The 21,258-nt window shown below is 34.6% G+C and overlaps 1 protein-coding gene across 1 annotated transcript in view; it reads left to right on the plus strand.

The window, feature by feature from the left end:
- Window positions 1-21,258, plus strand: part of LOC111516325 (low density lipoprotein receptor adapter protein 1-A) — a 59,621-nt gene that overhangs the window by 25,611 nt on the left and 12,752 nt on the right. Inside the window, exon 2 of the mRNA XM_074181848.1 lies at window positions 21,035-21,142. Within this exon, the coding sequence (XP_074037949.1) occupies window positions 21,035-21,142 (108 nt within the window). The remainder of the gene's footprint in view (window positions 1-21,034; window positions 21,143-21,258) is intronic.

Here is a 21,258-nt window from a genome sequence, read left to right on the forward strand (position 1 = left end):
CAATATTTATATCTCTAGATAGTCCATTATGTACAAGGTGAATTCTCAATTTGCATCTTCCATTAGTACAACCCTGACATGTTATCTTTTTGAGTGCGCTTCATATTGTCAAGACCCTTCAGGATTGTGAATTCAATTGTCTCCTTTTCAGATATTCGTGGTCTGGGTCACAAGGTCCTTTTTTTGGAACTTCTGATCCAGGGCTCATTGAATTCGGAATAACCTCTGGCAACTTTTTAAAAAATTTCAAGAGGGTCTCGAAAAACTTGCAAAAGTTATGAACAATCAAGAAAAAAGAAGGGTTTGGTTTTTTGAAAATATTTTGGAAAATATTGAAAATATCCGAAATTTTAAAAAGGATCCTAAAAGAGGAGGAAACTTATTAAAAAAAAGTCATACCTCCCGGAACTCTATCACCGGAAGGTAGGACCCTTTCTAAAAAGGTTCCTCCTTTTCAAGGATCTTTTTTCAAATTTCGGATATTTTCAATATTTTACGAGATATTTGCAAAAAACCAAACTCCTTTTTTTTACTCCATTGTTTATAATTTTTGTAATTTTTTCCAGCCCCTCTTGAAATTTTTCAAAAATTTGCTAGAGGTCATTCCTAATCGAATGAGCGCTGAATCATAATTTTTGGTGCCCTTGGACAGAAGTTCCAAAAAAGTTGGACAAAAGTTCCAAGAAAAGGATGCCTTTGATAGTCTCCAGACTATCAAAGGCATTTTCAAAAAACAATTTTAATGATAACTTTCAATAGATTTCATGTAAACGTAAATACATTAAAGCGTTATTAATACAGAATTGAACTCTAATGTTTATAACAGTTTTATTTTATATTTATATTTGAACAAAATATAGTAATGGAAGGAAAAAGATGACTGATAAAACGGGTTAGTTACAATGAGAACAATATAATTCCTTTCAAAACTCACAATAAAATTTGTGTTTAATCAGTTTCACCAAGAGTCTACTATGTTGGCATGGGCATCATTATATACATATATACGATCAAAATGTCTTTTCGACGGTCATAATTTTGAGTAGAAACTTTCCCCTTCACCGCCGTTGATGTATTACAGATAGATCTGAACAATTTGTAACACAGGAGATTTTCTGTATTAATTGTAAACAAACTCACATTCACTATCCGTGTAACCCATAAAAACTGCATAACTATTGATATTCATCACGTCTGTACCAACACCAAAATCTCTATCAAGATATTACTAGAGATTCGTTCTATTTCATCAACATGTCATTCGAAAGCAAACATTGAAGCAGCAGTTTGTTACCTTCAAGGCAGGATGATAATGGTAAATAAGATTTGTTTTGCGGACGCGAAAAATAATTTGTCATTCACTTCATTGACCTCGTCTTTAATTACTCATCAAATTCGAATCCAACCAAATGCAATGACAATGACCTTTCAAATTGGTCTAGTTAGAATGTAGGCAAACCTGAATTTGGGTAATGATTTGTATCTATTCCGGTTTGCTTTCGAAATAGTTTATTGAAAATAACAAAATACTCTTACACTTCGAAGAATACTGTGCGGACGTAGTCCCCCCTCTTGACTTTTGAACAGGACAAGATTATGATAAAAAGCTAATGGAGTTACATCACTCGCCGCAAAGACGGTGCTATCAACTTTTTTTTTTTCGAATAGGAAAGGGTACTGTGATGCACGAGGGGTATATTATGAGGAAGAAAAAGTTTAGATTAAAAATGAACGAATTCTCGACTATCAGAAACGGCGAAAACCTAGATAAATATATCTCAGTTCCATACCACCAATACACGAAGAACCTTGGAAAGATTTTCAAGGAACTAGGTATGAAGGTGGCATTTAAAACAAGTCATACACTACAGAGCACTTAGGAAATCCAAAAGACAAAGACTAGAATTCGTAAAAATCTGGAGTTTACGAAATTAAATATGAGGATTGCGATATAAATATTATGGACAGACTGAAAGATCTATTAAAATAAGATATAAGAAACACTTAGCACATCTAAAATTTGGAAGACCAGGAAAATCAGCAGTTGCCTATCATATTTTGCAACAAAACCATTTCATAAACTTCATTAAGATTAGTTAGACAAGTTTACAATAACAGGCATCTAAATGCCTAGGAGAGTGTAGAAATAAATAAACATAATAATTTTATAATTAACAATGGAGGACTAATACCTAATAGTACACTATATAGCTTGTTGAAATAATATTTTAATTATCAGATTCACCTGATGACTATTAGATAAGGCCACATTGTAAAATTAATTCAAGACTAGTAGATAAGACAACATTGTAAAATTAATTACAGACAATTAAGACGCAGGCACCTACTAAAGGTATATATGGTATAAATAAGAACAACTTTGTATGTATACTTAGTTCATTCTTCCTCTTGAAGATGATCACTTGGTGATCGAAACGGGTATCGAGGTGTTGAAATAACGATTTGGTGTTGGGATAAAACTCCAGTAATATTCTTTAGAAAATGGTGCCTACGCTTGAAGGGTATTTCTATTTTCTATACGACATTTACTGTTTGAGTTTAGAAAACCGATTGCGGAGTTATTGATATATGTATTGAAGACTAGCAAATGATAATTCGTAACTTTGAAACCAAAAGAGGATTGAAACAGTTGGTTATCACAGGTTACACACAGTTTGTTATGTGTAAGAAAAAGAAATTGTTTACGGAAATTGTATTTGGAAAAACATTAAACCATATCATTTGACAAAAAAGAGCATTTCTGTTTTTGATACGATTTATAATTTTTGTTATCGAATATGTAGATGAGAATTCACACCGTGTGACCCTTGCAACAGAGAGTAATGTTGTATCGTTATAGCTTGACAGCTGTAATTATCGATGCTGAGAATTAGCTTCATTTCATTTCATTTTAATTTCAAAAAGTAGTTGATGTCCGAACGATTGATTACAAATTAAAATTGTATAAAAAGTATTTGTTCAAGTGGCTAATGCACTTTATTTATAAACGAAAATGTCAACGGCAAAAATGTGCGACATTAGTCAGACAAAAACCCACATATTTTCCGAGAAGTTCACACTCAAACTCCTGTGAAACTGAATGTCTGGGCAGGAAATCATATTAATGATCCCATATATCTAAAGTAAAGTCTGATTGGAAATTCTTCAAAACCTCATTTACTCACGGATTCAAGGAATTGGGGACAATAACAAAGATGCATTCGAAAATCCAGTTGTTTTCCAACAATTTGATGCACCTCCACATATTTTAGTCCTGTAAGGGATTAGTTGGATCAGACATATCCATGCATGTGGAATGGTAGGTGCGGTCTGTTGGAATGGCCTGCACGTTCACCGGATTTGACTCTTCTTGGTTTTTCCTTGGAGATATATCATATCACTGTCGACTATTTATAGATTGTTTCAAAAGATTTATATGTTCCTATGAGTCTATTTTAAACTGTTATATATCAGTGGGTACTTATTCAATTTGATCGAAATCAGCGCCATTTCAATCAGTGCACTTTTGCCAACATAACACAAGTCGATTAATTGTGGCTAACAATCAAGATGAATTGAAAAATACAGTTGTTGTCCAACAAGATGGTGCACCCTCACATATATTGTGAGGGATTGGTTGGGTCAGACGTACCCATGTATGTAGAATGGTAGGTGCGGTCTATTAGAATAACCTGCACCTTCACCTGATTTTACTCTTCTTGGTTTCGCTTTGAAGGTATATCATATCAAAAGTTCATGTTGCGCAATCTTGGACAATACGGGAACTTGAGACATAATTACCTAAACTTGTGCTAGCATTACCTGAAAATTACCTAAAATGTAACAACGGGGTTCAAAATTAGACTGTTTTTTTGTCAGGGGATTCAAGGAGAACATTTTGAACATCAGCTTAAATGATTTTTTCATGTATAAGTTACATAATAACGAAATTTTAATAAAATGATATCGTTTTATGCCCGTGAAAGTACCAATCATCTATTGCGAAAAATGTAACTCGGCGACAAATGATGTCACACTATTGGTTTTCCTAACAAAAAATTTTGTACCACGCTGCCACGCTGAGGAGGAGGGCAATTTAGGTCCAATACATCAAATGAAACTCTGAAGCAATCATAATTATGTGAAAATATATGATTCATTTACTTTCATTGGCAATTTGATCGGAGGGCATTTATTTTTCATCAATTATCAATCTAATTATTCTGAATCTCTTGATTCTATGAAAATTCTATACTCTAGCACACTGCCTCCATGAATTTCTATCAGCTTATTTACCATATATTTACAATATATTCAGGAATTTGGATATTTGGAACTTTGAAAGAAACTAATTCAACTTGAATATATATGGGGAAATTGGTTTTTCGTATTGTTCTTTAAATTTACTTTCATGCCTGAATTTGACAGACTCTGGAATATTTCATAAACTACACCTCACGATTTGATCTGCAAAAAATTCATTTGAAAAATATGTCACATCTTCATCAAGTAACGGCCGAATAAATCAGAAGATTCTAGAATAGTAATTATTCTTTCGTAATAACTTTAAATTTCGGTAATATCTTGAGAATTATTTTCATTTGTACTAGTTTTAACAAAAAATTCCACATTCCCATGGTTAGTATTCTCAAGTTGGTTGAAAATGTTTTCTATATTTTGAAAATAATTTTTACTTCTTCCTATTCTCATTGAAACCTTTTATATTATACAGTGCATTTCTTTATTGTTCCCCTTTTATATTTGAACGGGTCAATTAAAAAAATTAAATTTGGGATAATGAAATTAATACATAAATAATTTATTTTGAAGTGGAATTGACAGATGAAACTTTCAAGATGGCGTCTGAGAAAAAAAATCAAATGGAAAGGGGGGCCTTTAATAATTGCCTGAATAGTTGCCTGAATACATTGACATTTAACTACATAATATGAGGTAATAATCTTGAGGTTAGTTCAGAAGATGCTCGAAATGGTTGCCTTGAACTTCTTGACATATGAACAGCCTATCCGATATTTCACGCCGAACATTTTCGAACACAGTAACGTTAATTTCTCTACAAATATTTATTACTCTCTGCCATATATCCAATATTGAAGCAGGTTCAGTTTCGTACATCTTTTGCTTCAAATAGCCCCATAAAAATGTTCAAAGGTATCAAATCTGGAGAGCGGGCTGGCCATTCTGTAGGACCTCGACGGCCAATCCAACGACCGGGACAAGTAGTACCCAAATAGTTTCTTACTTGTCTGGAGTAATATGGTGGTGCTCCATCTTGTTGGAATACAATATCCATATCGAATTCATTAGGATTCGCTTCGACGATTTTAGTGATAAGAGAGTCAACAGTAGTTTCCAGCATATTCAAATACAGTTACCTTGTTGAATTTTGATCATTAAATAGAGGTCCTACAATATTGTTTCCCAATATTCCTGCTCAAACATTAATTTTTTATGGATATTGGATATGTGTTTCCCGGAAAACGTGAGGGTTGGTGTCACTCCAATAACGGCAATTTTGTCTGTGAACATTGCCGTTTAAAAAAAAGTACATTCGTCACTAAAACAAAGATGGAGATAAGTAGGATGCCTTGCAATGGTTTCCGTCATGATTTCGCAGAATTCTGTTCTTCGACCAGGGTCATCTTTAATTAATTGGTGTACCATTCTAATGGGGAATGTTTCTCAATTTGGGTAATTACAGCAAATGCAAGTTTGAACAAAATAAATTTGAGTTTGATTTATGAGTTTTTCAAATTCACTTCGAAGTATTCAAATTGATGTTTCAAATGTTGGGTTTTGATTTTTAAAGAGATTTGTTTCTAATCCACTTATTGGCAACAGCGCCTAGAATGTTAGATCGGAGTTCAGGTATCCTAGATATTCTACTTTAAAAAAGGAAAATCATTTTTATAAATCAACAATTAAGGCAAAATATAAATAATAGTTCAATAACACCTTCACAAGCTACATAAACAACAGTTGTTTTGTTATTTATTTATATAGAGGAAGATAAGTTAGGTGCACAAAATGTCATATGGCACAGAATATCTCGGAACTCGGAACATAAGTAAACAGAACAGCACGCCTCTGAAATATGTCATCTTTGTTTGTCTCATATAGGTAACAGATTCATTGTCCTTTATTAGCTATAACCGATGTTGTCAATTGGTGAAATAGAAACGAATCCCTTTAAATGTTGAATGCATTATTTCATTCCTCTTTTTTAAATATTCAAATAATTTTTTGAAGAAAAAGGTTAAAATGATAAGTTTTAATGCGTTGTTTTAGAGCCCTTGATTTTCGTAGGAGAAACATTCCCCATTTTGTATGGATGATACCTATTCCTCTCCAAAAGTCTTCACACAGTAGGAGACACCTCACAAACATTCGCGACGGAATAAGTAGACTGTTCAGGATTTACTACCATCTCACCAATTATTTGCACTTGCTGTTCTTACGGAATGGACGGATTACCTGGGGGCTTTTTGTTATGTACACTACCGTTAGTTGTGAATTTGGACACAAATTCCCTCAAATATTTTCTACAGATAGGACGATTCGAAAAACGTTCAGTGAAAATCCTTTCAGTCTCGTGAAAGTTACGCGTCGCACCGTAAATAAAAATCGCTTCAATTTTTTTTCCTATGGACGTGAATTGATCATTTTAGAGATTGTTGACGTGGTAACTTTACACTAGTAAAACCGAAAGCTAAATGAGAATATTCAAACTGAACAATAAGTTAACAAACCTCATCGGGTTGTTGGAATTTCCATATGGCAGATATAAAGGAATATTTCATTAAAGTGTTTGTCTTCAGAAAATTATTATATGTTCCGCCATTTTGTAGTAGGTGAAGATGTTGACTCCATATTCTAGGGTTGTAGAGTATTCGTCAGGAGCTTTAAAATGATATGCCACAAGACCCCCCTTTTCTTTTAATTTTTTTCTCAGATAGCGCCCAGTCGCCATCTTGAAGGTTCCATCTGTCAATTTCACTTCAAAATAAAGTATACATGCATTAATTTCAGTATTCCAAATTTCAATTTTTTGAGTTGAACTATTCAAAATATAAAATAGGGGGACATTAAAGAAATGCACTGAAAACAAAGCAACCCTCTTGCTCAAAATATAAGCTGTTCAAAATCAATAATTTGACATAAATCGCAACTAAAATTACAGTCATTAGATTTTCTGAAAAACTATGTAGAAACAATGAAAACATATTTCAATGAAAAGAGATAATATGCAAAATAACTGTTACATCACGTCACCAGATAATTTCAGTGAAATATTTAAAAAGATTTTATTCGATGATGAATAAGCTTATATTTGGATTTATATAATCTATATTATGTATTTCTGTTGAACGGTTGAACGAGAAAATATCTTCTTATGGCTGCCGGCTATTTATAGGTTGTTTCAAAAGTTTTATCCGTTTTTATGAGTCTATTTTACACTGTTATATCTCAGTGAGTACTGAGATATAACAGTACTCACTGATTCAAATGACGAAATCAGCGTCATTTGAATCAGTGCACTTTTGCCAACTCAACACAAGTCAATTAGTTCCATCAGCATAAAAATTGGGTTGATGAAGTCGACTTAGGCCGCTTTACAGGGTCCTGACTGGCAAAAGTTCTACCGGTGAGAAAGTTATCGAAGTGCGTGAAAAGATGATAGTCGGTTGGCGTGAGGTCTGGGGAGTATGGTGGGTGAGGCAGAACTTCGACGCTCAATTCGTTTAATGTTCGGACGTTGATTTGTGAAACATGCGGACGGGCGTTGTCGTGGAGTGAGATCGGGCCTCTTCTGTTGACCAGTGCCTACTGCTGGCGAAATTTTTGATTCATTTTGTCGATTTCTTCACAATAGGATTTTACTGAGATGGTTTGGCCCGGTCAATCACACCAGCCGCTGACCACCTTACAGCAAGCATATTTCTTTTGGTGGGTTTTTGCCTTTGAAAAGTGCCTGAGTGGTTTATCACTGTCCTAAATGTCTGCTGTTGTAGAGGATCCACTTTTCATCACATTTAACAATCCGATTCAAAACAGGATCGTTTAGGTTGCGCAAAAGCGAAGGAGAATAGACTTCGAAACGAAACAATTTCTGTCGATAGTTCAAATAATGAGGCGCCCACCTTTCGAATTTTATGACCACTCCAACACGTTTTAAACCATCAAAAACTGCATGGGAGCTGACGCCCAGTTTTTTCGCCATCCCACGCACCGTTTTCAATGGGTCAGTATCTACCAGGGTCCTCAAATCCTCGTCCTTGATTACTGTAGGTCGACCACTTCGGGGCTCATCTTCGAGGCTCAAATCTTCGGAACAAAATTTCGCAAACCAACTTCTTTCATTAACACCATCATTGCCAAATTGCTGGTTGATTTTTCGGGCTGTTCATTGAGATTTTGAGCTAAAAAATCACATGACAACGGACAAATCGTTCAAAATAACCAATGCCAACACACATTCAATGTAAGAGTTTCTTCAATATTCTCAGTAATACGATTTGATTTTATTGAGAACAAGTAAGTGGCTAGGTTTTTCCACAATTTAACGTCATTCGATACTGGCGAAATAGAAAGTTGAGAATCATGTTCATTATGGTTCATTGAATTCGTTTTTGGATATATATCATTTAATTGTACAGATGTTTGAACTATCAAACAATTTTTACGTTTTCACACTAGGAACTTCATATAGGAGTATGAAACGGTCCAAATAAGCTCCAAATTTTCATTTGTGCCTTAATTTTAAACTCGGAATTTCATTATATTCCAACTTCAAATTCGGAATTTTTCAAACTTTTAACTGGGACAGGAATATTTCAGGAGAGATTAGTTTTTTATGAAAAATAGCTGTTTGGCTTTATACTTCTCCATTATTGGACAAATATTATGGGAAACTTCTAAAGAAAGAAAGAAAAATAATTTTACAAACTGGAAGAAAAAATCCTTTCGAAACAATTACTTTCATATGAACACTGCATTACACGATAATCACTTTCAACCATTCAGTGTGTACTCCAAACATTCGTTATCATATTATAACTGATATCATTCGTAGGACCGCTGCACAACGCAATATATAAAAAGAGTATTGCTATGAAGTGTCAATTACATGGAACACTATGAACATCAATGCTTTACTTGGAATTTTCTGAAGAAGACCTTGAAATTTAGAGAATTTTATTTAAAAAAATGTGGTCCTCTTACATGTTCGTGGTACAGTAGATATTTTATTTATTTACGATGAAAATGCCGATATTATTAATGCAACAATTGGCCAATCTAAGACAACATGAAGTTTGCATTAGCCACAATCAAATGAGTATCAATAATTGAACTGATCACGATAGTTTTTATTATTTACTGTTTATATATCATATCTATCACTGCATAAATTCGTCCTGACGAACTCTGCACGTGAAGTTCAATCATTAGTTTCCAATAATAAACTTGTTTTATGATTTCACGTGCTTCTTACCAACTTTCTGACGTCTGTGAATGTTGAATTGCGTCTTCTTCACCGCTCCTGATGCCAAAGACAGAGGCGTACTATTAGAGCACACTTTTTTATTTTTGTTTCATGGTGATAGTAACAATAATTAAAGCTTCATTTGCCTAATTTACAAATATAATAATGTACGCTGTCTGTTCAAAAAATAAGATCAATTTTCATTTATTCCTCAATTTCTATTTTGTATTTTGTCCTCTTCAAAATAGCCCCCCTCAGATGTAATACACGTGTGCCAGTATTTTTATCAATCCGGTGTTGTTTTTGTCAAAAAAATTCCAAACAAGCAACGACGAGTGAGCAGGTGCATTATCGTTATGCAAAAGCCATGTATTACTTCTAGCAGGCGGCGCAAAACTTCAAGATGATACTCCTTATTGACCGTAGGACAATGTAGAACTCTTGATGCACTAAGCCACGATTTCTGAAAAAAAACAGTAAGCAAAGTCTTGATGTTTGATAAAACTTGGCATGTCTTTTTTGGTCTTTGCTTTCCTGAACTCTTCCATTGGGACGATTGAATTTGGTTTATTTGTAATAACCATATACCCATGATTCATCTAGATCGCCGTTGACGTCATTCAATAATACCTGAGCGATGCTCATGCGACGGTTTTTAGTCAAAATTCAGGAATTTTGGAAGGAACTTCACTGCCACACGCTTCATTTCCAAAATTTCTGAAAAGATTGCATAGCATAAGCCAACCAATATGCTGACATCATCAGCAACTTCTCTAATAGTAATACGACGATTCTCCATAACAGTTTTCTTCACTTTCTCAACATTTCCATCAGATGTTGAAGTGCTGGGTGAGCGTCGTCATTCACATCTTCTTGAACTCCTGTGAATTGCTTATATCTACCACTTGTTTTTGAGCACTTGATCCCAATTTTTAAGCAAAATTTGGCGCAAATTTTCTGATCGATTTTTTTCGATATCAGAAAATCGCCGAACACGTAAAACACTCCTAACTTTTATGCCTCTCAAAACGCCTATCAAATGTACATACCCCATGAAATTTTAACGTTCTCGTTATTTCTTCAACAGTCGACGTAATAATATTAATATAATCTCACCTTATTCATTTAATGAGTATGTGTAAGGGGTCTGTTAGATACGTTAGTTTTGTACAAAAAATGTGTAAATTGCAAGGAATGCCATATTGTCATTTCAAATGTAAATAAATTCAGCCATTAGATATCTAAAACTCATAAAAACTGTTTTTAGTGGCGCATGGCATAAATCAAATATGAGTATTGTTTTTATTTGTGATATTTTGTTGTCAAAGTGTTGTGGGATATCACAAAAATGCAAGCATCACAAACATCGAAGCAGTGGGACAGTGAGCAATTTATATTCCTAGTGATGAGTGAATTAAAATTGTTGAGAATATCTGTTTAAAAATCTGTTTAAAATCTGTTTTTCCGTTAACCAGCTGTCGCACCCCTACGAACGACAACCCTCAGAAGTCGAAACTTGTGCGAGTTAAGGATTAACGAGGTCTTACCTTTTAACGTGTGATTCCTATATGAAAAGAATGTTCATTTTGTTTTCAACAAAACACTTTTCATATTGTGAATATCGGTGGTAGCACTGAAGAGTATTTACTCGATATAGGTATTTCAACAATTGATGTAGAGGTTTTAAACGGAGGTGCAGAAAAGATATTAATTCAAAGAACATGTTTTCGTTTTGAAATATAAATGAATAATATATTTTTTTATTCAGATATCACCATTAACTTAACTTCATATAAATACTTCACAGTTTTTATTCAATGAAATGAACTATTTGCTAATGAATCGACAAATAAATTAGGTTTACTGTGAATAGAAATGAAATTTCAAAAGCATATAGAGTACTCCCAAAACTCTTGATATAGCACCCTTTGAGTTTTCAGAACAGAATCCCTTCTCTGCAATATTCAATCGTATTTTGAAATGAATATTTTGAAAAGGAACTTTTAATTGGTAAATTCTTTGCTTTTCGACTCATCTAATAATACATGAAGAGATTGGAAAACTGCCATAGGAAGGAAAAATCAGAGAAAAGAAAACAATGAAACCCATTATAAATGTGAATAACGAACGACTGGAGAGTTCTCAATAAACAAAAGAGGCCGACAAAAATATTTCAACACCTGGGCTGAAAAGTCCCGGGCCCAAGGGAAAAGACACGTTGTTTTTTACAAAATTGGCTTTATTCATCAACGTAGTCTCCACCAAGAGCCACACAATAATTCCAGCACCGCTCTAACATTTCAATACCACTTTTGTAGAACGATTTATCTTTTGCCTCAAAATAGGCCTCAGTTTCAGCAATAACCTCTTCATTCTAACGTAATTTCTCATCAGTAAGCAGTTTTTGAGATCTGCGAACAGCCAATGGTCGCTAGGAGCCAAATCTGGCGAATAAATTATATGTGGAAGCAATTCGAAGCCCATTTCGTGCAACTTTATCATAATTCTCATTGATTTGTGGCACTTTACATTGTCTTGATGAAGCAGCACTTCCTTTCTCTTTAAATGGGGTAATTTTTCCGCAATTTCGGCGCTCCTGTAACGCTATATAATATTCACGAGGTTCACCAGTTGCTCTCCACTTAGATGACGATCGTTTTGATTCCGGAGTGAAGTGATGGTCCAATTTTCATTCATTGTCACACATCGAAGCAAAACACTGTTCAGAATCATCAAGATGTTCTTGTTTTAGTTCAACAGTGAGCTCGCGCGGCACCCACTTTGCACAGAGCTTTCTCATAATCGAATGTTCATGCAATATAAAGCCAACATGTTCTTTTAATATATTTGCAATGTCAGCTAACTCACGCAACTTCACTTTTCAATCATTCAAAACGACTTATTTTGTGATTTTTTTATGTTTTCTAGTGTTACGGCCTCATTTGGACGTCTACTGCGTTCTGCATCATTTAATTGTTGTTTTTAATTATTGTTGATGAAGCGGAGCCCTTATAACACTTTTCAAGGTATTGCTTCGCTTGAACGGTATTTTATTCTATCAAGAAGCAGTGTAAAATTAAAACATGAAATTGTTTTTGATTCATTGTTTTGAAAAAAACAAAAGTAGTGTAACTCTCAGCACAATAACTCACAAACTCATGAGAAAAATATCATAAAATTTCAACAGCTTTCTTTTGTATTAACTGAAAAAGCAGTGAATGCAATGAGACTAGCGTCAATTATGTGTTAGGCCCGAGATTTTCAGCCCATGTAGTGAATTCATTATTGTTTAAAAACATGCCAAAACTAGAAAGACAGGTCATAAAATAGTTATTGATATGATCTTTCAAAAAATAAATTGGTATGGATATAGATTGAATGTTGAAATGTATCTAATACATGAAATTCATAAGAAACATAAGAAAGAGGTTGAGCATAAGTGAGTATTGAAAATAGTTGACAATAAAAATTTGTAGAAATTCAAAGGAGTGTGAAGTTCAGTAATTTTTCAATTATTCTGAAAATAAGAATATGGAAAACGTGAAAAGATGATTTTTATAGATTATCATATCCTAATTTGACTGAAACGCTATTATATTTTCCATCACCAGTGATTCTTGTTTCAGTACTCAACACTTTCAACGCCTAGATAAATTATTTCAGTTATTCAAACTTTTGCTGGAAAGGTTCACTATATTCTCCACCAAAAATTGAGAATAAAATTATTTGCCATTTTCAAACACATATAATTCAACAAATGACTAGTCAAAAACCTTTGTTCTTCAGTTTCACAATAACATAGTTGAAAGTAAAGCGTACGCCACTGTCCACCATATTGTCTGATGCAACTTCATTGGCAAGTTACATACCTGTGGAACGCATTCACCTTTCTGCATTTACGTGAAATTAGGTTCGCTATAAGTAATACCTATTACATTATTAAACTTTTTCGACAATGGTCTGGACTAGATTATTTGTAATTTTTTTACGAAACTTGTGGTTTCTCTAATTATTATTGCGAATAAATTGGTGTATGAGGTGTGTTTAATGGTATCAGTAATCTTGATTTACATATGTGAATGGACTTGATAATATGAAGATACTTACCGAGTGACCGTTTTGTCATGATTGATCATTTACCCAAATATTAGAATTCGTATGAAAATGGGATTTTGTTCAGTAATATGTCAATTTACTTTTTCCAATTATGTAACGACCTACTACTCCAATATATCTCCACATGATATCACTGTTCTCATCAATACAGTGTAGCTGAGTGCAAAGATAGGCAACAGTTGCAGGAGACATTACAAATGTACGGGGTTATCAGCAGAGTCCAGCCACACTTTGTAGTTTCGCCTTTGGTTAGAGCTTCAACCACCTGTCTGTCTATCTGTCCGTCTATCTTTTTTGACCTAGCACCTCGTACCGGAAACCGCTTTAACATTACGTCGGTACCATAGAATCGCTGTCTTATCATTCAAAAATTTCAATGGGTAGATAATTGAAAGGTATTATATACTGTGCTAGCAATGATTGTCATTGCTAGCACATTGTACATTGCTCAATCCCTGGGGGATTGAGTGCCCTGAGATAAATTCTTTCCCACACGGTTACTGTGTGTAGAAGCTAGAATCACGTCCATCAACCCACCCCTACTCATCCCTGAGTGGACCTCAACCTGACCTCCTGCAGTCGAAAGTCTTTAGGTGCATTCACTCTCGTGGTGTGTTGATTGTATTTGTCATGATTTTACTGTATGTAATGAATGCATGGGGTTCCCCTTATACTTACTGGAGACAAGTGCCTTTCTGTCGCGAACCACGTTTGGCAAGCCAGTTTGGTATCTGACAGCGCCTCTCGGAGGTGGTCGTTGCCTTTAGTCTCTGAACATTAGTTCAGGCCCCACATTCGGCAAAGATGCGAATTACCTGGGAGAATCCCAGATAGGTCGCTTCGTTATTCCACGGAATGTTTTGTCCGTTGAAGATGACATTTCCTTCCAGATGTACCAGCCTCCGAGGGAGCGGTATCGCCTAACTCTTGCCAAGGTTCATTCATACTGATGTTGCAAAGGTTGGCGCTGTTGATGTTCCACGTTCCGATTGTTAAGTTTTCCGGAATCTGATCTGCCATTAACGTTTTCCGGGTTCCTGCAGGAGTGCAGCTAATACTGCTTGCGCGATCTTTTGCTGCTCAGTCGTGAGTTAACTTAGTACGTTTATTAGGTCGTTGTCATTGTTTTTGTTTCCGGCTGTGCCTTTGACTATCCGAATGTCTAGGCCTGTTTCGTGCTGGTTGTGTGATCCTTGGTTTGGGGAACATTCTGCACGCCCTGTAGCTAGCAGGGCCACGTGGTCGCTTGGTTTGTCTCGGTTCATTTTTTTTGTTTTTTCTCGGGAGTGTTTTTCGGGCTGTTCTAGATTTTCCTTCATAATATTCATATTAGGGCCATAAATAACCTAAAAAAAACTGAAAAAAAATAGAGTTGTGTGCCATGCACACGAGTAGTTCTGATAAAAAAATAGGTCACCAACCCCTTTGGTTTATCATCAGGTAGCCAGTCTTTGGTTGTTCACAATAGGACTTAGTCAGGTACTATTTATTCACCTTCGTCTCAACACGTCTAATCGCTACAAATAGTCTCATAATATGATTAGGTGAATTTTATCACAGGTACGTGTTTTTATATTGATTCACTTCTTCAGGATCTGCTCTCTCCATCTACACAGTTTCGATAATGAATGTTATTATAGTCACCTTTTCAGTTGTTTGCGTAACTCAAGATATTTGATAGCCTTGCTCAGTCCGATCGGTATTCCTTCGACGTCAAATTCGATAGATTTTAGTTTACTCTTCCTAGTCAATAGAATAGCTTTTGTTTCTTCCCAGACAAGTTCTGAATGGGGATTTTTTTCTGCCTTCACTTGCTCTGCTTAAGTCATCTTGGCTTCAAACCGTAACTCAAGATATTTGATAGCCTTGCTCAGTCCGATCGGTATTCCTTCAACGTCAAATTCGATAGATTTTAGTTTACTCTTCCTAGTCAATAGAACAGCTTTTGTTTCTTCCCGGACAAGTTCTGAACGGCTGAGTCTCATTCAGTTTGATATGTGCAACATCGCCTTATTTGCCAGATTCATTTCTGTTAGATTTCAGTGGTAGATGTTCACCTTTGGATTCACGTAAACAAATCGGCCTTCAATTGGTTTATTTAATTTTCTAAGAAGCACCAATCTTGATTTCTTCCACTTAGTTGGGTTAGTTTCATTTTGCGCTAACTCATTATAAACCGTTTTCCCTGAGGCTACCGTTTTCACTATCTCTTGTAGAATAAAACTCGATGTTGAGTCGACTTCTTCGAGTGTGAATTTGTTAAGATTATCACTTCTGTAGAGAACAAATGATACTCGCTCGTGAATACAGAAGAATTAGAGAAGCCATCGAAGTCGAAAAACAGGATTCAATTCAATTCAACAAAAATCGATGAAGAAGACTAGAGATACGTATTTGAAAAAGAAGTTGATGGTAAAATCTAATGGCCAGCCGGGTCTCCGGACCTTACAAGTCCTAACTATTTTTTATGGGGATGTATGAAAAGTATTGTTACACCGCCAACGACACCTCAGGATATGAAAGGACGAATAAGAAGAGCGTTTCGTTCCATATCGCATATGGTTTCAAGAATGCTTTTTTGCTTTTCATAACAATACAGGATGTTCCAATTTTAAGATGAAAAAATTACTAATGAATAAAATATAAAAACGCCTTTTGTATAAAAACCAGAAGAGACAGGTTAGGGAACCCAAATTCTAAAATTACGCCACCAAATACAAGGTTCCATTCAACTTTAAGAAGTTATTCAATTAAATGTGTGTCCAATTTTTGAGGCAATTTCTTACACCAACCCGGATAAATATTTCATTAAAAATTTCATGTGGTAGTTAATTTTAACTTTTGAGCTAAGCAGTACATTCAATCATGAGCAGCTAGTTGCACGTTACAGGGTGAAAACAATTTTTAAATTATGGTCTGTACTTTTAAATTCATCTAAATTTCTCATAAAAAAATATAGAGCGTTCCAGAAGAAAAAAATATAACTTGGAGTCACCCTGTATATTTCAAAATTATTTCTCGTAGAAATACCGAGGCGGATGTGGTGGGCCACCCTGTATAGTACTCTTCGGAGTATTCAAGAACCCGGTCAACTTTGGATCGCTATAAAACCTAGATAAATTATTGAAATTATTGAAAATAAACAAATCTCTAGTGGATATTTTTCGTTGGAGAACCCTCCATAAGATTGCTTTGATGTCATTTCATTATAAAATGATTAAAAGAAGTTATAACGCCCAAAAGAAAATTTTTTCAAAAATTTTCAATTATTTTGGTTGTGATATACTGTTTGGAACCTTTGGTGTAGTAATGAATATTACTGGAGTTTTTTCCCAACACCAAATCGTTGATTTGGTGTTGTAATATTAATTATTTTGGTGTTTAATTTTTTTGTTTTCCATTTTACGATGAAAACTGATAGGAATCGTGTTGTGAAAAATTAAATTTGCTACAAATAATATCCCATAAAGTTTTCCGTTGGTTTTGCTAGTTTATACGAGATACAGCGCGAAACCCCTTTGCATTCTTTTTTCCAAGATGACAGCAGGGGTTTGCGACCCCACAAACTTGAACTTCAGCTTATACTAATCTCCTACACATCAAAGCAGAAAAATTGCGTTCTCTGAAAAACGCCACCCTAAATGTTATTTTTCAATGGTCTATATCCATTCCACCAGTGATGTTTTCCCAGTGGTTGCTGTATGAACGAGAAACATCTGCAAGACTTACTATGTGAGGTATCTTGCATAAATCTCTGTCGGATAATTCAATGTTCGTCTTGGTATTAGCCGGGGAAATAATCGATTTTGCCACAGGCATTTACCAGAACCTGCTGTTTGGGTAGTTTGGAAGAGATGAATGTTTCCAGATTCTATTTCGAAATATCTACTTTGTTATACGTATGTATCTCTTCTCGGTACAGTCTTTAATTTGTATAAATTAAAAAGCTTCACAACTTATGAATGTGAATTGCCTCGAATCTTTCCAAGTTGCATATCAATCAATAAACAGCAATGCGAACTTAATATCTCGCTTTTGAGATGAGATTTCGAGGAAATGATATCTTTTTCTCATCAATGTCCTTCATAGAAAATGCGCACTACAAATCACGATAAATATTTTTAAATTCCGTTATCTATTCCAATTACAACATATCGTAGTTCACAAGAAGTCAGCTCCGGAGACAATTTTTGCTAGCGGCAGTTCAACGTTGCATCAAAGCAACAAATAATAAATCAATCGATATATCTAATAAAAACAACATTTTGGACAGTTGAATTGAATCAATTAAGTTGTTTATGTCTGTGCTCTGAGCAAATCGGTGTAATCATGAACAAAACCAGGAATTCATAATCATAATCGCTGGTGAAATTAATAACTAAATAATGATATGAAAATTCCATCGATGATGAAATTGGTAAGTTTTGTATAACATAATTTATTGTTTTGAAGTATTTCTCACAGCTCATGTCGAAATAAATATGTGGAATGTGACACAAAGTTAGTGGTTGACTGGTTAGATGGCACAATTCATCGACATCGGTGCTTTAGTTCACCTTTTTCAAAATCTTTGAGAATATACACAGGGGGAATCAGTTAGAGATCAAGCTGACTGCTGTTGCAGGTAGGACACTGAATAGGCCCAATCTCACTCTATATCTTTGTGAATATCTTTCATCCACCAACATTGTTAAAATCAGTCCGAGTAAGTACACTGTCGGAATGGAACTGAGTGTTTTATCAGATATTAATGCTTTCTGTGTTCTTCTTCTTGACAAAATGTGTTTTATTTTTTTATGAAATATCGAAAGAAGACCTGTCACTGATATTGTTTCTGTCCGACATTCTACAGTCGTAAGAAATCATCGATCAGTGTCATTAGAAACGAAGTTAATACTTTGTACTTTTTCCGTAGAAACAGTTATAGGAGTCCCCCAAAGCACATTCCTGTGTCAAATTCTATTTAACATTCAAATTAATGAACTATATTCCATCAGGAGAAGAATTAAAATATTGGTTGCTCTGTTGTTGCTCTGTCGACCCACTTATACAACACCAGCAGAAAAAATGATCATGTTATTCCCAAAACACAAAAAATCAATTTTCCAATATTCATAATCTTACCTAGGATAGTAGCTTTAGAATTTGTTGGCAGAAAAAAATACTTAAATTCAATGCACATGATTCTATCATTTCAATTAGGAAACCACACACTACATCGTTTATTTATATCATACAATGCATTTCTTTAATGTCCCCCCTTTTAATCGTTTTAACGGGCCAACTCAAAAAATTGAAATTTGGGATAATGAAATTATCATTTTTGAGTAAAATTGACAAATGAAACTTTCAAGATGGCGACTGGGCGCCATCTGGGAAATAAAGTTAAATGGAAAGGGGGGTCTTGTGACACATCATTTTGAAGCTCCTGACGAAAATTTCACAACCCTAGAATATGAAGTCTAGTACAAAATAATGGAACATTTAATACTTTCCTGAAGAAAAACACATTGATATCGATATTTCTAGAAATATTCCTATTTGAATACTACTTTCTTTAGTCGTTGGATTGGCCGTCGAGGTCTTACAGAATGGCCAGCCCGCTCGCCAGATTTGACACCTTTGGACTTTTTTTATGAGACTATCTGATGAAAAAGGTGTACGGAACTGAACTTGCTTCAATATTGGATATACGACAGAGAATAATAAATATTTGTAGAGATATTGGCGTTACTGTGTTTGGCGTAAAATATCGGATGAGATATTCATATGTCAAGAAGTTCAAGGCAACCATTTCGAGCATCTTCTGAACTTCAAGCTTATTAGCTCATATCATCTAGTTGAATGTCAATGTATTCAAGCAATTATTAAATGTTCCACCATTTTGTATTAGGTGAAGGTATTGAGTTTATATTCTAGGGTTGTGAAGTATTTTCCAGATGGGGCCCAGTTGCCATCTTGTCAATTTCACTTCAAAATAAAGTATTCATGCATTGATTTCATTATACCAAATTTCAATTTTTTGAGTTGACCCGTTCAAAAAATAAAAGGAGGGAGGGGGACATTAAAGAAATGCACTGTATACTTTATTGTGTTCCAAATATTGTGCCATTTTTCTACTAGTATATAGGTATGTATTGATGTTTTCATGTGTTCTAAAATTGCTACTAACGATAGTTATCTCTTGAACTTTCATATATCCTTTTTACTATCGATAATTTTGTAGGTTTGACTTCATATCTGTATATTTTATCTGTGCCCTACCACCTTCTAGAAATTGTATTGTTCCTGCGAAGCAAGTGCTTTTGCACTTGCTGCAAGGCAGGCCCTATTCCCCGAAGCCCCGATACATTCGGGAAGGCGCGCCAGCATTATCAACTAATGACCAATCCCCACACCCTGGGGTAAGTGATCATTGGGTCCGAGAATCATGTGTCCTGAGCAAGCACAGTGAGCCAAGAATTACAGCCTTCTGCGTCTGTGCGGGTAAGATTTCTGCCTTAGTGCGGCAAGCCGGTATGATTTTAAGATTAGAGCGTAGAGAAGGCATCATTCCACCAAGGACTCCAATAATCAGAACAACCATCTTGACAGAGTGATCTGGATAGAGTCTGCGGTGTTCAAAGAGAAAATTTCGATATTTTATCCGTTTCTCCTCCTCTTTTTGGACGATATTCGTCTAATATTATTATGTTTGGAAACTTTTAAATGAATAAAAAAGTTATTATTATTATTATATATTTTACTTCAGGAAGTACCGGCCCTTTTAATCAAAACTTAAATTTCTCTTCAAATAATATTAAGAATTCCCATGCTTTTTCCAATGATTTTATATATTTATAGCTAATTATGCAAACCGATAAGTGTTTAATGTTTAATTGAACAACTCAATGGAATCTAAAACCTTCACGTCGATTTGAAGATGATGAAGATGGTTTGTTCGATGATAAAAAATCTGTTTTAAAATCTGATAATTGATAATCATTGAGAAAAAACATTTGAAACTTTAATTACGACTTCATAAACCACATGGTGCAGAATGAATAGAATTTGAGAATTCGATTTAATCATTGGGTTGATGATGATTTTAATCGTCGATTTGAATTTTGTGATAAATGTATCGGGTGAAAATGATAAAAACGTCATATTTATAAAGATCCCGCCTGTTTTAATATTGAATGTTCTATTTTCTTGTGTATTTTATTAGACAGGAAGACCTCAAAAATCAAACGTTTCGAAGGGGAGTCTAAAAAATATAATTTTTAAGTCTGTTCAATTTTTTTAATGTATAGGAAATCTGCCAAAATTTTTATATACTACTAGATCATGTGATTAAGCTGTTCATAATACCGTGAAGCAGTATAATTTTCATTCATTTCGAATCAAATCATTAATGGAAAGTTTTATTTTCAGAGTTATCAGAAGAGTTGGCTCTCCAGAATTCCAAGGAAACTGAGACAGAGCAAACACAGATTATAGATGCTGAAAATGAAGTAGTCACCTTCAAACTGAAATACTTAGGTTAGTATGATTCGATTCAATATTTGCCTCAATCTTCCTTCTGGTGCAGCTTCTGTTGACCTTGACCATCGAATGAGAAATGTAACAGAATCAAATTAGTACAATATTTCCAGTCT

This window comes from Leptinotarsa decemlineata, unplaced genomic scaffold (assembly GCF_025532065.1).
Source record: "Leptinotarsa decemlineata unplaced genomic scaffold, Ldec_3_MD MMD2_tig00026316_RagTag_RagTag, whole genome shotgun sequence".
Taxonomy (NCBI): domain Eukaryota; kingdom Metazoa; phylum Arthropoda; class Insecta; order Coleoptera; family Chrysomelidae; genus Leptinotarsa; species Leptinotarsa decemlineata.